Source organism: Hirundo rustica, chromosome 4 (genome assembly GCF_015227805.2).
Source record: "Hirundo rustica isolate bHirRus1 chromosome 4, bHirRus1.pri.v3, whole genome shotgun sequence".
In the NCBI taxonomy this organism is placed as follows: domain Eukaryota; kingdom Metazoa; phylum Chordata; class Aves; order Passeriformes; family Hirundinidae; genus Hirundo; species Hirundo rustica.
The window spans coordinates 20,591,552-20,607,853 of record NC_053453.1 but is presented as its reverse complement, the minus strand read 5'-3'; the positions used below and the strand labels follow the sequence as shown (position 1 = coordinate 20,607,853).

The following is a 16,302-nucleotide window of genomic DNA, read 5'->3' as shown; positions in this document are numbered from 1 at the left end:
GCAGACATAGGTCCTTCAGAATACAGATCACACTTTGTGAGGTGAAAACCACTAAGTTGAATGTTTAAGTGTATTAACTGGACTTGAACCTACTCACTACTACATGAGTGAAGAGGGCTATAGTGAGGTGAAAAGTTGGTTTAATATGGATAAGGGTAGGATCATGTGGGAAAATTAATATTGAAGAAAAAGAAAAACTCCCTGTCTCAAAACTACCAGTTACTTCTTGATACTTTTTTTTTTTTTTAAACTGTGAATATGATTATATATTGTAATTGACTACTCAGAGAGAATTTTGGAGGATTTTACACCCCTGTATATATTTAAAACCTGGTGGGTCATAACTAGATTATGCTGATCCTGAATTAGGCAGCAGGCTGGAGTAGGTGGAGGTCCTTGACAGCTTGAGATGGGCTGTGATCCTGTGATTGCTAGGGTAGAAGAATGGTATCTCGAAGGGCTAAGAAAGCCAGGGTTTTCCTTTCATTTATCAGTTAATTTTTAATATAAGAGATTATTACTGATTGAGACTAGGATACACATCAAAACTAACACACAGCATTACTGTTTACTCCCAGCTCAGAAAGTCTTGTAACCTACGTAAAATATTCACCTCTGTCAGACACAGCAGTAGTGCTGCCCTGAAGAACAGGAATTGTGGACCAATAGGAAATGGCAAAGTTTTTAAGACATCTTCTTCTAATGCCTCTGAATGCATGACTCAGAAAATAAAACGTTTGGGCATATAATGCACCAAAAAAATTATTACACTGGTATATAATTTGAAATTGCCTAGTATAGGGAATATTTAACATATCCCATGGGACAGGAAATTAACCTCAAACAAATGTTTCTTTTTCTTCCTTCTTTTTTTTTTTTTTTTGAACTCACTTTCAGTAAATCACTGTTTCAAAATCAAATACATTTTTGTTAGTGTCCAGAATGCTTTCATCTCCTTTAATTGCCGTACTTAGAGTCGGCAACAGAAATTATGACAGGCATTGATGAAGTATAATTATCCAGGGAGTGGAAGCTTTCATATAAAAATGTATACCTTATCTTATTATGCTAAACTTTCATGCTCACCAAATGAAAATAGATCTCTTTGTGCTTTAACAACACAGACCCAGAAAAACATCTACTGGAAATGCAGGTAATTATCGCTGCAAACCTTACAATATGCTGCCTACCTTTGTCATCATCACAATATTTCCCATTTTCCAGCAATATACTATGTTCCATACTAGTGTTCTTTAAAATCACTAAAGAATCATTTAGACTTTTAACTTTATCTTCCTGGAGGTAGGGATTCCCTTTACATGAAAATTGCATAGGAAGAAAAAACCTGTGAACTATAACCAACATTTGTACCAACCAAACGGTCTGGTGTATTACCTAAAGCAAAAAAAAGCTGCCACTCAGAAGTTAAATTCAAAATGACCTTGTGCTTTTTTCAAAAGTGCTTGCAGCTGAGGTCATTGGAATAAATTGTGATAGAGAGCGCTCTTCTCTGCATAGTTAAAAGGAATGTGTAGTGCACAAATTACCACCAAGCAAGGAGAAAACTCAACCAAAACAGAGGAAAGTATGTCACTCTATTTCATTGTAAAATAATGGCAAATATTTTCTAAAATAATTATGACTTGGAATGAAATTTATATATATATATATATATATATATATATATATATATATATATATATATATATAAAATTTATATCTATTTATTGGCTTCTACTGTTAACAGCATAAGCACCTGTAACTACATTTCCCCAGCAGGCAGATCCCAGCTCCACAGAATATTATGTAGTGTTGTTTAAAAATACATATCGTGTTAAAGCTCATTAAATTATTGAGTCAAAAACAATGAAATGGAAAAAACGTTGGAACTGCTAATGAGTGTTTTAATTGAAATTTAAATATGTAAAATTAAAGTAATTTCATTATTTGCTTATGTAAGGAAAATATTAATAAATTCTAGAAGGAGATTTTCAAAAGGGTATTTTTTAATTCTTTCTCTTGCAAACACATAAGCAACCACTGTCAAATAATTTTACTCTGTCAATAAGACTGTACAAGTCCTCAATTTGTTTCCATAATAGTAGCTTTTCACTGGAATATTTTGATCAACAGATTTATATTTTTAACATCTGCCTCTTTTGGGAGCAGCTTGATGTTAGGATGAAAAATGTTAAGATGAAAAATACACTGGAGGTTTCAGAGCAGGTGGGAAAACTCACATTTCTGATTAAATGATAACTGCTTCTAATCCTGTTTTCTGCTGTGCCTTAAAGTATCCTACATAAAGAATAAAACCCAACTTGTCACTTATGGAACATTTAAAGAAGAGAGGGGCAAAAATTGAGTACATGTGACTTACCATTAAAATTTACTGCCCGGATATAGCTAAGTAGTTCTTTACCATCAGTTGTGCTCATCCTTGGGCACAGACCAATATATCCAGGACAGAGATCTTTATGCATGTTGTGGAGAGCATAGGCCATGGAATATACTGCATCAATGACAAACTGAACTTTTCCTTCTTGTTCGTAAGCTGAATCTCTCGCAATTCTTTCCAAGCCTGCAGAAGAAAGAGAAAGAGTTTACTTCTACTTGTGTGTGCACAAGTGTGTACCTGCATGAGCATTTGCATGCAAAATTTCATACTGGAACGTAAATAATTACAGATGGATTGATAGGTAAAGTCGGCATTCATCTATCCATCACCTAAATAAACAAGACAAGGAAAAATACGGCCATCTGGTTTAGCCTCTAATCGTTGTACACCTCTGCCAGGTATGTAAACAGTATGTTGATTTCCAGGCTGGGAAAGAGGACAGAACATTTCATTACAAGAAAAATATAGGTAGATATATGTATTTCTACAATCTAGTAGAAAAATTCTCTTTCCACCTTATTGATTTTCATATAAGAGTTGTTTATTGTTATTTATAATAAGACAGTTCTAGAGCAGCCTGCCATTCTTTTTTAGATAAATTTAAAGCTATCTTGATTTTTATCCCTGTCTATTGTTTGATAAACATTATTTAAACATCTCAGGGAAAAAAGCTGAATGCTTGCCAAGCGATGTGACCATCTGTCTCCATAGTGAAAAGTGCTTATTGTAAGATATTTTTCTGTATTTACTAGTGAATTATGCTTCATGTTGAGAACCATGTACTCTTTGCTGTTTCCTACAGGGACATTTATCCTTCAGAAGGAACAAAGAGTAAATCAATACATCATATAATTTTTATTCTGCAGGAATTGCCCAAATTCATCTTCTATGTCCAAGTACAAAGGAAGTTTTAAGTTAATAGGTGGTATTATTTAGTGGAATTATTAAAAATAAAGCTCAGAAAAATTATACTTTAAGTAAAGAATCAACATGAAATCTCATGTCCTTTATAGAAGTGCAGAAGCTGATTTCAAAGGTTCAAATCTTCATTTTCCAGGGAAAAATGATTGGCAAATCTTGATGTGAAATTTGCCCTGCTGAAATCTACTGTCAATTTCCTCTTGCCTCAGTGAACAGAATAGACACCTAGGTTATCTACCAAGTTATCAACTCATTCAATTTGAAAATAATCCAATCATATTATTTAAGGTTATTTAGAAATGAGACAAAATTTTATGCATAATTTTTTTAAAAAAATTAAATCTCTATCTTTTTTGTTGTTGTTTCTTTTTTATATCTAAACATGGGATTTTATCAGACCAAGATATCAAATTTGCTGAGTCCAAATTTATAAAGTGCACTGTTTGTGCCTGAAAATATACTGGACACAAGATCTTTCTTTAGACCAAGTATGCAAGCCCATATGACAGGGGAAAAAAGCCAGGGAGCATACTCAGAGACCTTTCTTTTGTTCGTCTGCTGCACTTCAGTACCTCCATCTTGCACTACAGTAATAACATATGAACGAATCTGTAATCTGACAAGCAGTAGTGGTTTGTGCTTTAAACACCCCTGAGCACTGGAAGCAATAGACAGTCTTGAAAAATCATGGTGTGCTGTTATTTCTCCTCAGGGATTAGCTTAAAAAAATAAAATCACTACTTCTTGAAAAGCTAAAAACCATTTGAAGAAGAAGGCAGAGATCATTTTTGTGATTTGTACAAGTAGCTTTACAGACACTTAAAGACATGTTCTCTAATGAATGGCAAATTATTAGTGAATAATGCAACTGTACGGCAAATAAACAGGAAAAATCTTTCCTTGAAAATGCTGAAATGCTGCAGTGCATTGCCTAGACATTCGGAAATTACCTTCCAACAGCAAATGACAGATAGAGCCCATGCTCTCCACTTTAATTGTTCCTGCCTTGTTAAGGTCTGTGGGACATGTGAAGGACAGAGTTTACAGAACTGCTGCAGACACAGAGCAGTGAGTAAACTGGATGCACTCCCAGGGCTTCCACGTTCTCTAAAAAGGATGGTCAGGACAGGAGGAGTTAAAAGGAGATTTACTTTTATTGCCAAGATAAATAAAATTCCCATCACATAAATGGATGTATGATTGTTGGGGAGTTGGTGAAAAACAGAGTGGAAATATTTTCTGTAATAAATTCTAAGTCATAAAATGCTAAAGGTTGCAAACACTTAAGAAAGTATATTGTACTAAGCGATGTAGATTTTAAAATGGGAAAAAAAGAGTTTTATTCTTCCCTATGTTATACTGTAGTATAAATGCATATAAAACATTTTTGCACAAATTTCTTCCACGGCATAAGATTTTACCTTTACTCTTCACAGATATGTTACCATTTACCAATTTACCATATAAATTACAGAGAAAAAAACTCAAACCCATTTATTGGGATTGAATGTGTTCCTATACATATAAAGGGGTAAGGACCATCACAGAATTATCATCTTTAAATCAGTCAAACCCAGAAGGCAATAGGCAAGAGGAGTCTTTGCGCTCTGCATAGCTAAAAAGCACAGCAAATGGGTTTATGTTCTTTTTCTTCTTGAGTTTTCTTTTCATTTTCTCTTTCTGGAATTCTTAAGCATCTAAACTAACAATTTATAAGGCTGACAAGAATACATCAACTTAAGTTACGCTGCACCGCTCAGAAGAGATGTTGATATATAGTAATAAAATTATGCATATTGTCTAAGCCATAAATATGGTCAGCTCCTACGGTTATAATATTACTTGATTGGAAGACATGATTATAATTTTTCTTCAGACTTGTATGCCAAGTAATAATTGTTTCATTTATAGCTTGACTCTCAGCTCTACAAGGCATGTTTCTATACACATTGGTGACTTGAAGGAACATAAAAATTTGTACCTCATAAAATAAAGGTTTTAATGCTTCTTTAATGATCACTTCAATTTCTTATCCTGAAGTTTTTCATCTGGAAAAATTGTTTAAGCTGTGTCATTTTCAAAAAGCATGAGAAAGTATTCCCAGTCCTCGAACCTGCAGTTGTCAGACCCATGGTCTGACAGTGCGTCAAGAACCGAGAACTGGGCTCACCAGTTCCTGACCATCTCTTCCAAAACAACAGAAATCCAGGGAAATGTGCCATGGTGTATTCCAGCAGGTCTCCCAGTCCAACTGTTGAGAAGTGCAAACCTGATATGTTTGCATGTTTCTCCAGCCAATGAAGAAAATGTACATATCAGTACATAAGTACTGATCTTGGGCATGAGAAGATCTAGGAGAGCAATGACACTAGCCCAGGAAATGTCAGCCGTTCCTAGATCAATCCATTGGAAACCTCTTTTGGGAACACTAAAGCAAACCACAAGAATGATCCCACAAAGCCTGTAAATGTGAAAGAGTTGTTACTGCTACTTTTGCAACTCCTGAGCAAGAGTCACCAGCTGGACTGTTACTGGAGGTATTGCCTCCATACCTGCACATCCTTTCCCTTTTTCATGCTGTATTTCTTATGCTGCAGGCAGAAGTGTGTATCCTGCTCAGGACGGTGTAGCTCAGCTATGACAGGGGAAGATAAGGAGCATTAACAGTAGGAAGGGGAAACATGGATTAAGTGGATAGGCATTGAGGGGGAAGAAGGTGAAGCAGGTGGTATTGTCAATTCTACAGCAATTAATTGGGAATCAAGAGATTTCAGGGAATGTAATCAAGATAAGTTAGGCCTTTACGACAATAAATTAAAATGTATCTTCATAAAAAACTTAAGATCATGCAAAAAGTAAATAAAGATTAATGTAAGATAGCTGAGGTAATGAGTTCATACATGGGTGATGATATCACCTGTGAGATAGAAACAACCATCTTAAACAATCAAAACTTAAGTTGCTGATCTCACCAGACAGTAGTCTGGTGGGTGATAAATGTTGCATAAATCATCCAAGTTTTAGAGAACTTATTCTTAAGGCACATGTTGAAATAATTTCTGCACACATATAAGGCCATGACAATAGGAAAACTTAAGAATATTAAAAATTCTAAATAAAGCAAATGGATATACCTGTCTTGTAACTTGTGACATAGAGGGAAAACCATACATTTTTTTAACTGCCTCATTTCTGGAAATCGCTAGTTCTCCCAACATTTCAGAGCAATTCCATTCCTTCTCTCTCACAAATCACTTTCCATTTGGTATTATTGAAAGCAATTTATGCAAAAATGCATGATTATTTTGATATTTTTTAGATTGCATCCCATGTATCTAGTTAAAATCTTAATTTATGTTACTTGAAAACAAAAGGCTGAAGTCAAGGATTTTGTGTACAACAGCTGGTTAGAGCTTCAAATTGGAACAATGTTGTGTTGGTGTAGAGTTTGAGAAAGGTTTTGGGCACTGGGAGCTTTGGTCCCAGGAGAAGGACTCCATAATTTAGAAGAGTAGAGAGAGCTGGTATGGAAATGCAGAGGAATAGTATCCTCATATTGACAAAATATTCATCAAATCTTCATGTTCCAAGGTTAGGAAAATACTGCAAACAAGATAGTATGAACACAAAGCTGGAGCTCCACATAGGAAATAGGATGCTTCAGGTATTGTCGCATAACCTCTAGTCAATGGTCATTTTTTCTTCATCAATCTCCTTCATTACTGTTTTCTCAATATTCAGAACTGATTGGAACAAAAGTGCACAGATCACTTGTCATTCTCAGTTCAAATAATGGCTCAGTGTAAGCTTTCTTCCATTGTTTTGTGGTACTAATTCTCAAACTCTCATAAAAATCCAAGGTAAAACTCATAAAACTTCTAGCTTTCCTCTCTGAAAACTCTCAGGTAGAAATTACAGAAAAGTTCTTTTTAAAAACTTTTGCCTGTTGCAATGTGTCATAGTCTTTCACTTAGAATGGAAACTACTTTTTCATCTTCATCTGTTATAGCAAGATCTTTTACTTTACTAACCTAAAAATGTTATACTTGAGATTTTTCTGTGTGATTATTGATACATCTAGCAATGGAATATTATTAATGGACTAATAATAAAAATGGACATAGTCTATGTCTACTTTACAAACTCAACTGCCAGCTATAGACCTTTATGCTATTTTGAACCACTGGCTATTGTTTGATTTATGTATCTTACCCTTACATTTGGTAACCTTGGACAAAATCAATATTTATTGGGGAAAGTAAAATGTAAAAAAAAAAAAAAACAAACCAACCAACCAAACAAAAAAAACTAACAACAACAAAAAAAAACCCAACAACAACAACAACAAAATAAAGTATTAGACTGGACTGTTTTGTCCTTTAGCCAGTGAGAAGAGTTTGTTTAGCAGTGACAAGGAGGGCCAAGAATCTCGTAACTGTGGCATTCTCACCAGCAAGGAAAGATCTTTATCTAGAGCCTGTATTCCTCCCTCCTTTCCACAATCCCCTCCCACTCTTTTGTGGCTTTCTCCCCTCTCATATGTGCCAGGAAACAAATCTTTCATGGACTGTGCTTTGAATAAGGGGAGAAATCTTTCTGGGATAATGGTGGGAGGACAAGTAATGTGGAAGAGGGGAGAAAAAATTAAAATGGTCTTAGAATGTTTTGTCGTGAGCAGCTTTTATTCCATTTGCTTCTCTTTATCAGCCTTTTTTATATACGCTTGTGCTGAGTTACTGCTCAAAGACTGTTGGACCATCTCTGCAAGAGTTTGGGTGTATTTCCAAACTTCTGTTTCGACAAGTCTGGATTTTGGATATTGAGTAACATATTTTTTATTCCACAGTTGCAATTAACATTTTTTACTTACTGCTAAATTATTTATCCCCATACTTAAGCTGCATTTGGAAGCAAACTAAGTCAAAGAAAAGTATTATGTTCAGTTGGTCGTTTCTGTGGGCCAATCCCAATCACAACTAAAACAGAGTCATTTGTAAGTGGTCTCCCACTCTTCAGCTCAGGCGTGATGATCCTCTATTTGTCAGAATTGGTTAGAACTCCCCACCTTTACAGCAAGGGGTTTTTTCCATAGAAAGCTGGCATCTGTAACTAAGCCATTTCAGCAGGCTCAGCAGGAAGCACCAGGAGCATATGTTGCTCCTATTCAAGTCTTCCTGGTTATTCAGCTGTTTTCCTCACACATTATAGAGTTTGATCTCCCTGAACAAATAATGCAGATCATCATCTTCTGTTACTGAAACTTAAGGGCATGATATACGTTTATGGTGGGGGAGTTGGTTTTCTAATAGCTGTATGGTAACAGTGATGCATGACTTAGTTTGCAGAGAGCCTCACAAAACCTGCGGCTTCTCTGTAATAGTGTGGTGTCAGTTTAGGAAGCAGTTCAGAGGGGAAGCCAAGGATTATATCAATTTTCTCAGCCATTCCAAAAAGCAAATTGAGAACGTAGAAGCAGAGACAGTGAAATGAAGCAGTTTAACTGTCTACTGTTCTCCAGCAACTGATGGATGTGGATTTCTGATTTAGTGAATTGTCCCTTGATGTAATTTTTTGGGGGTTATTCCTCTTTACACTTACTCACAAAAAAAAACAACAAAACAAAATTTAAAAAACCCTACAAGACAGCAAGACCAATTAGAAAAAGTCTAAGGAAAAAAAAAATTCAATTCCTAGAATTATACAAGATATTTAAAATAATTTCCTATTCAGAACTGGGCTGAATCTTCACATATCTTAAACACTTTTTAAATACAAAATAGCAAAAAGAGTATTTCACATTAAGTGAATATGCTCCAATAATTTTCACTTTAACACCATCATAATGAAAAACTAACTTTTCTTTTTGCTGCATCATGTAACTGAAGCATCTAAAAAATTCTTGGCCTGCCCACAAACATTTTTCATTGGAGATATTATAATCTTTTTCCTGACTTTCACAGTAAATCGGACACTTGTTTCAGCAAAACACTTCTAACAAATGCACAGTAATATATACCAAAGTGGAATAAAACTATAATCAGAGTTATATTGGAATGTTTTCTATTACTATATGTCAGACTTACTAGTGTTTTCTCTTAGGAAAGCAAACTAAGGTTGCATTGCTAAAAGGAGATTCTCTATTTCCTTATTTAGGAAAGAGAGTCCCTAACAACAGTATGAATGTTTTTATCAGAGTGAAAAATTTCCTTTTCCTAATTAATGCCTTAATATTGCTTAATTATAGCTCCTTGAAACAGTGTACAGAGTTGGGGAGCACAGGCACTCAGAATTCTCATACATTTAAAAACCAAGTCTGCTACATCTAACAGTGACTGTGTTATGTAAATTATCTTGCTGAACCAAGATTTGCTATGATGAATATGTTAAGCTGAACACTAATGTCTGCATTAAAATAAGAAGAGGGCACCATATGATATGTTGTCTCCTTAGCCAACCACATTAAGAACCACACCATGCATTTAAAAGGAAATTTGTATAAAAGAATACAGTGGAATAAGCAATATTTATTTCTGACACATGCTAGTCAGTGTGTATGTAATTGCCCATGTTGGAACATAACATTTAGTACGAACAGAACTTGATACTGGGTATAACATTTTCAAAAGTTATATTTCCTTGCTATAAACAGATTGCGGCTTTGAAACTACAAAAGTAGAGATCTCTTCACCTATACTGGTTCACTTGCTGACTACAATGTGTCTGACAATCTGAGAGCAGAAAATACCTGTAGAAAAAGAGAAAGAAACTTTGGAAGTCTAAATAAAAGGGATATTTCATTACTAAGCAAGGATGCAGAGTAATTAATAAATCTGACATCACAATAGGTATCATTAGATTTTGTCCAGGTTTAAGCCAGAGAGCAAACCACAGCCAACTTTTGCAAAGATTTCTATATAATATTTATATGTATTCTGAAAGTCCCCTAAATATTTACATGGTCATTTACATATCAGTTATTCCCCTCTTGCTTCCTCTGGTTTTTTTTGTTTTTTTTTTTAGGAAAGACACTGAAATCAGAGATTTATCAGTTTTGCTCAACTCTTATACTTCTGCAAATTTTGTCCATATATCATTCAGAAGTATTCATGATCCACTGTCTCTTTCATTCCTCTATATAACTAGATTTAGTACATATTAATATTAGGCAGTTGTTTCTATCTTATTAGAGTATCACACTTCTTAAAATCCTCTAATTATATCTATCTTTCTTTACTTATAAAAGAAAAATTGAATGCAAAGGTCAATATATATAGTTGTCACATTTAGGATTTTATTGTACATATATCAATATGTAGTAACACATGAAATTCTGTTTCAAATCTAAAATGATGAGTTTTACCATTAACATTCCTTAAATTCTAAGCAAAAACCTCAAAATTTATCAGCTTGATTTTTGAATATGAAGTGTTGCTTTACTGATTTTTCACCAAATCAAAACAGTACATGAAAAGTGTTTAAATATGAGTTGCATTTTTCATAATGAAACCATTTCAAAAGTTTTAGTTTTGTTATTTCTGAAAAAAATAACATGAAGATAAAGGAAAATAACTTGCTTAGTGTTCACTAACCCAAAGAACTAAGGACTACCTCAGCAAAAACATTTTAAATGTTGCTCAAACTTGATGTGCTTTATTTCTCCCTCAGAATACTGTCAGTATTCGTGTTAGCATGAATTTGCAACCAAATATTTTGCTGAATTTCTCAAGTTTGAAACAAATTATATCTCGAGGTAAGTATGTAGGTAGGATCTACATTTTCTAACAAAATTACCCATGGGAATTTCTAACTGCGGGAGAAACTGTTGGTGTAACTTGTCCAGGCACATAGGTTAAAATAACTGGTACCATTTTAAAACCCCATAGGCTGCAAGCAATTCTATGCAGACTTCAGTGTATAATTCCAAAGCCTACAGCAAAGGCTATCAGCAAGAGTAAAGATTCAGTACAAGCAACTGAAATTATTCATTTTCGGCTGGCATTTAAATTCAGAATACTTTCAGCAGATACAGCAGTATGCACAAAAATCCTTCTGTTTGTTGACCATGAGAGCTTTCAAATTTTAGGTCCAGACAAGCAACTGAAGGGACTTTTGTCCTCAGAAGTACTATTTTTAGTTTTGATTGAAATTATGCTTAGGAAAGGACTTTCTTGCAAGAAAGGACTTTTTGAAAGTATATACAGAAAATGAGGTATCCAAACACATCACTTCCTGAAGCATTTGTGGCCACTATTATGAATCTCTCTGGAGACTAAAGAGTAAAGCTGCACCAAAAATATTGCAACACCTAAGCTAATCCTATTAACTACTACTAAACAGAGTTTTAAGCAATTTTCTTAAGTTGCAAACTGCTTTTAGTCGGCTATTTATCAAAGTAGCAGATTGAGATTTTTTTTGTGCCCTTTTCATCACCTATAGATACTGTAGAAATTGAGGGCCTCTTCAGCTGGAGCTCCTTCAATGGACGGAGCTTTATGTAAAAGTGCCTTTTCTGATATCAGAGTGCTGGGCTGAATTATCATGAAGGTAATGTGGGCTGGATGTCTGTTCTAGCTTGGCTTGAAGTCTGCAAGCTAAGGGGCAGCCACATCCTAACAGGGCCATTTCTGGAATGAATATTTGATAGCTTTTTGATGCAGAGAATTTAAATATAGATTTGGAATGTACTGTGAATTCCCACTCAGACTGAGTGTTTTGATGTCATGATTCACATGAAGTACTGAATAATTTTGCTTGCTCCTGGAAGGGAGCTTTCATCAGCTCTGTATATTTGCAGTTAGTTGCTGTGGTAGGATGCACCTCATGCGGCTGTAGTGATCTAAGAGCTAATTGTCTAATCTAAAGAAAAGCTTTTTTTTTTCCCAAAGAAATCACACTCTTCAAAAATAAACATTTAGGAAAACAAGCTGAAGTGCTTTCTTGAACAGACTTTCTTGAGTAAATAACTTAAACTACATAGTTTACTACTAGAGAACTAGTGCAAGATAAGTATGTATGCTAGTTTAAAACAGTATCTCACATACTATCTACCATTTAGTCAGCTGCTATTAGAATAAGAAAAAATTAAGTTCTGTTTTCCTACGATTGTTGCAAGGACTGACAATAGCTATATGTTACATTTGAATTAATTCACAGCTCTCCAAGTTGCTTCTAAGGAGACAAGTATGTAAAAAAAATTCAAGACCAATGTAATAAAAACCAGTGTAAAATGGAAAATAAATGTAATAATGAATCTTAAAATAATTTCACTTTATGTTGCTGCTGGCTTTCACAGTATCAAACTTCCATGAGGAAATGTCTAGAGCTAGACAAGATAGAAGTATTCATGACAGGATTTTTATGTGAAAAAAGAGTGGTTTTTTTCAGGAAGGAGCAGTGGGAGAATTTTCAACTGCAATTGAAAAAGGAAGGCAATGAAAGCATACTTTTCACAGCAAAGGAACAACTATGAATTTAAGCACATAAAAGATTCAATAATAACATTTTTCAATATTAAGAGCTGAAGAAAATGTTGCATTAACTTCTGCATTTGCCCTATCCACTGTCTCTTCCTTCTCTGTTCGATTTTAATGAACCCATCACACGGCAAGAAGTCAGATATGGTGAGGAAAAGAAATAGTAGATTTCACTATGTGCAGCCAGTAGGAAAGATGCTACATGGTTGTATAAAATAGAAAACTTTTTTTGTTTCATATTTTACTGTATGAGAAGAGGTAATTTTTGACAGTCAAAATGGAAAACACAGGTTCAAGAACTTTGGATTGTTATAGGCCATAATTTTATCATGTATTACTGTCAAAGTAAACCTATGTGATTTACTGGAGATGGTGAAACATATTTTTCTACAATTGCTAAAACACATGATTTTCCACAGGTGAAAAGATGTAATTTCCTCACTAGTCTAATTAAAGGTGGTTTTTTTCAGGACCTGATGAAAATAAAAGCACCATCAATTAGAACTAAGAAGCTAGTTAATGGGCTGCTTGATGGCATGAACAGGACATGGACGATTGCCTTCTGGAAGGGGATTTCAGTATAAAACTGGAAGACAGTTTACCAAGTACTCTTCACATAGCCTAGAAGATAGCTAGTTCTTTAATCACAAACTAATTAGAACTGATTGGCTTCATTGGTAAAATTGCTAAATTAGGGACATTATAGATGCTTGCTCCTTGAGCAGGTTGGCTGTACACACTCCATTGGCAGCACTTGTACAGCTGCATGTATCCTGTCCTCACCAGGGCAAAACAGTGACAGTAATCAAGGCAAAGGAAAGCTCCCTTATGGGCAGCCCTGTCCCTTTTGGATAAAAAGAATCAATTTACTCTACTTGCTCCCCCTGTATGGATCGGGACAGTTATCTATAAAGAGCTGAAGAGGGAAAAGAGGCTTCTCTAGAGATGGTGTTTTGGAGTTGGAGGGAAATTGATATGCTGTCAGGACTTTTGCAGCAAAACTGAGCATTACTTTGGCTGAGACATGCTAAATTAGATGGTGCTGAACAAGATGCCTGTGACTAAGCAACAAACACCCAGAAAAGGTCCCCACAGTACACTCTAGGGGTCTAATTTAAGAAGTAGTAAAAAATGTGTTTAGATACATAAATACCTTCAAATTTCAATACTCTACCAAAATATCTGAGGTATGTATTTCACAAAACTAAAACCAAAGCCATCTTGAGAATCTGTGGGGCTTTACCCTCTCCCAAAGGCCATCAAAAATTCACGGTACAAACAAGTTTAATTCCTCACAGGGGATGAATCCAACAAATCCAAGTCCACCAAATTCACACTTGGTTTAGCACCTGGTTGATACTCATCTTCCGCTTAAAAATGCTAGTAATTAAGCACTTTTTCATCAATCAAATCTCTCCTTTTTAGGTGCTAGCACACTAATAATAATAGTAATAATAATGGTAATAATAATGGTAATAATGGTAATAATGGTAATAATGGTAATAATAGTAATGATAGCAATAGTAGCAATAGTAGTAATAGTACTAATAGTAGTAATGGTAATAACAACAAAACCAACAACAACAACAATAATAATAATAACATGCAAAGCATCGTTAAAACACAATACTTCTTGATAGGAAGCACCCACATTGCCATATTTTGCATACCTTAATTAGCAAGTCCCCTCGTATGAACAGCTATCAGCACAGTAAGGCTTCAGTCTTGCAATTCAGTGTACAATCTTTTAACCGTATGCTAAGCCTGCTGGCAATACGTACCCCAAAAAAGCAGATCTTCAATCAAGTATGCATGTCACTGTAATACTGAGACAGGGAGGACCTGCTTGGCTGTTTTCATGAACTCAGAAATCAAATGAGAAGGACAGGAATTTTTAGGTATTCTGCTACTAAAATTAAAAAAAAAAAAAAAAAAAAAAAAAAAAAAAAAAAAAAAAAAAAGACCACCTGTGTTAACCATTATATTGTCATAAGCTTATTTTAGGAACCTAAGGCTGGTCAAAAAGTCCAACCTAAGGCTGGTCCTGAACAAAACTAAAATTTTTCCATCTACTTTCTTACACCATATTTTACAGTTATGTATTTACTTTTGAAAAAATCCAAACTCCTCTGCAGAATGCCATAATCTTGTGCCGTTCATGTTCCATTTTACCAAGTGCGGTTTGAACTCACTTTACCAAGCCTATATAATTTCACCTCATTCTTATAGTTTGTATCATAACCTTTAGTGTGCAGACTGATGGGAAAATTCCCCATATCATTTAAGTGTTTTACCAATACATTAGCTGTGTAAATGTGTTTCAAGCTCTTCTATACAAGAATACATCAATAAACTGGAGCAAGCTCAGCAGACAGCCATCAGGATATTCCTAGGGATGAATCACATGTCCTGTGAGGAAAGGATGAAGGATAAGGATTTGGCCAGCCTAGAGAAGGTAGGTCAAGTCCCTCAAAGAGCAGATCCAAACAGGGAGATGAACAACGATCGTGGGACATTATGGGAATAACTTGAAACCAGAGCATTACACTGGTAAAAGGTTATTTCTGGTTGCTCAGACCACAGAATGGGCTTTCCATAGAAAATATTCAGTTTCTCCCAATCCCCAGAGGTTTTCAAAATCTAACTGGATAAAGTCCTATCTCACCCAGATCCAACCTCACGCTGACCCTGTGTGTGGCTGAAGTCTGGATGGAAATTTGCATCCTGTTTTGAGCATGAGGTTGGACGAGAGACCTCCTGAAGTTCTTTCCAACCTGAAATATCCTATGATCCACTATTAAGGTACCACTGCACCAGAAATGTCTTAGCCAATGCTACTGAACAATCTCAAGTGCCTATGTGCATATGCACATGTACAGGTGCACACGCTCTTGCAGACAAGCATGTGGAAATCTGCAACAGATGGAGTTGTGGGGACTTATGTTGATTACTCTCTCAGTCCTTAGGTGATAAAGAACAGTTCAAAGCAAAGAGAAGACCATGTGAATTAACATTTAAAAACTATTGTTGTATTTGACCTCACCAGGTAAGATATCTATATCTTTAAGGATGTGTTACGTAGATAGGGGTACACTGCATTTAGTTTTGCTAGTTTGGCTGCCTTTCATTGTGACTTCCATACCACTTAGTGCAAGAGTTGTATGACTGACTTTTACGTTCAGTCCCATGAGACTGGAATTCTGTGACAGAGGAAAAATTTTATTGATGGAATGTGGTGGTGAGATCTCTGGTCTCTTTTTAAATTCAAACATTTTCATCAGTAGAGAGCTCACTCACTATCACCTCAGTGGATACCGAAGTTACAAAGAACAGAAAGAAAAAAGCCAGAATGTACTTTGGTAAGATCCTTTTTAAGCCATCCTAATGATCTGCAAGTGACTTGTTTCATGACTGAAAGCATTCACAGCTTTTAGCACTGACCTCTTCTGCTGGCCTAAATCAGCTCAGTTCCAATGGAAGTCAATTGAATAAGGGTGATTTACAGTCCCT

The 16,302-nt window shown here is 35.2% G+C and overlaps 1 protein-coding gene across 5 annotated transcripts in view; it reads right to left on the bottom strand.

Annotated features, from left to right (window-relative positions):
* Positions 1-16,302, bottom strand: part of GRM8 (glutamate metabotropic receptor 8) — a 328,659-nt gene that overhangs the window by 124,001 nt on the left and 188,356 nt on the right. For all 5 annotated transcript variants that reach the window (XR_005700607.2, XM_040062862.2, XM_040062865.2 and 2 more), the window contains one exon: positions 2,381-2,581. Coding sequence is in view for 4 of the 5 variants with exons in the window: in XM_040062862.2 (XP_039918796.1) it covers positions 2,381-2,581 (201 nt within the window). In the remaining variant the exon portion in view is untranslated. The remainder of the gene's footprint in view (positions 1-2,380; positions 2,582-16,302) is intronic.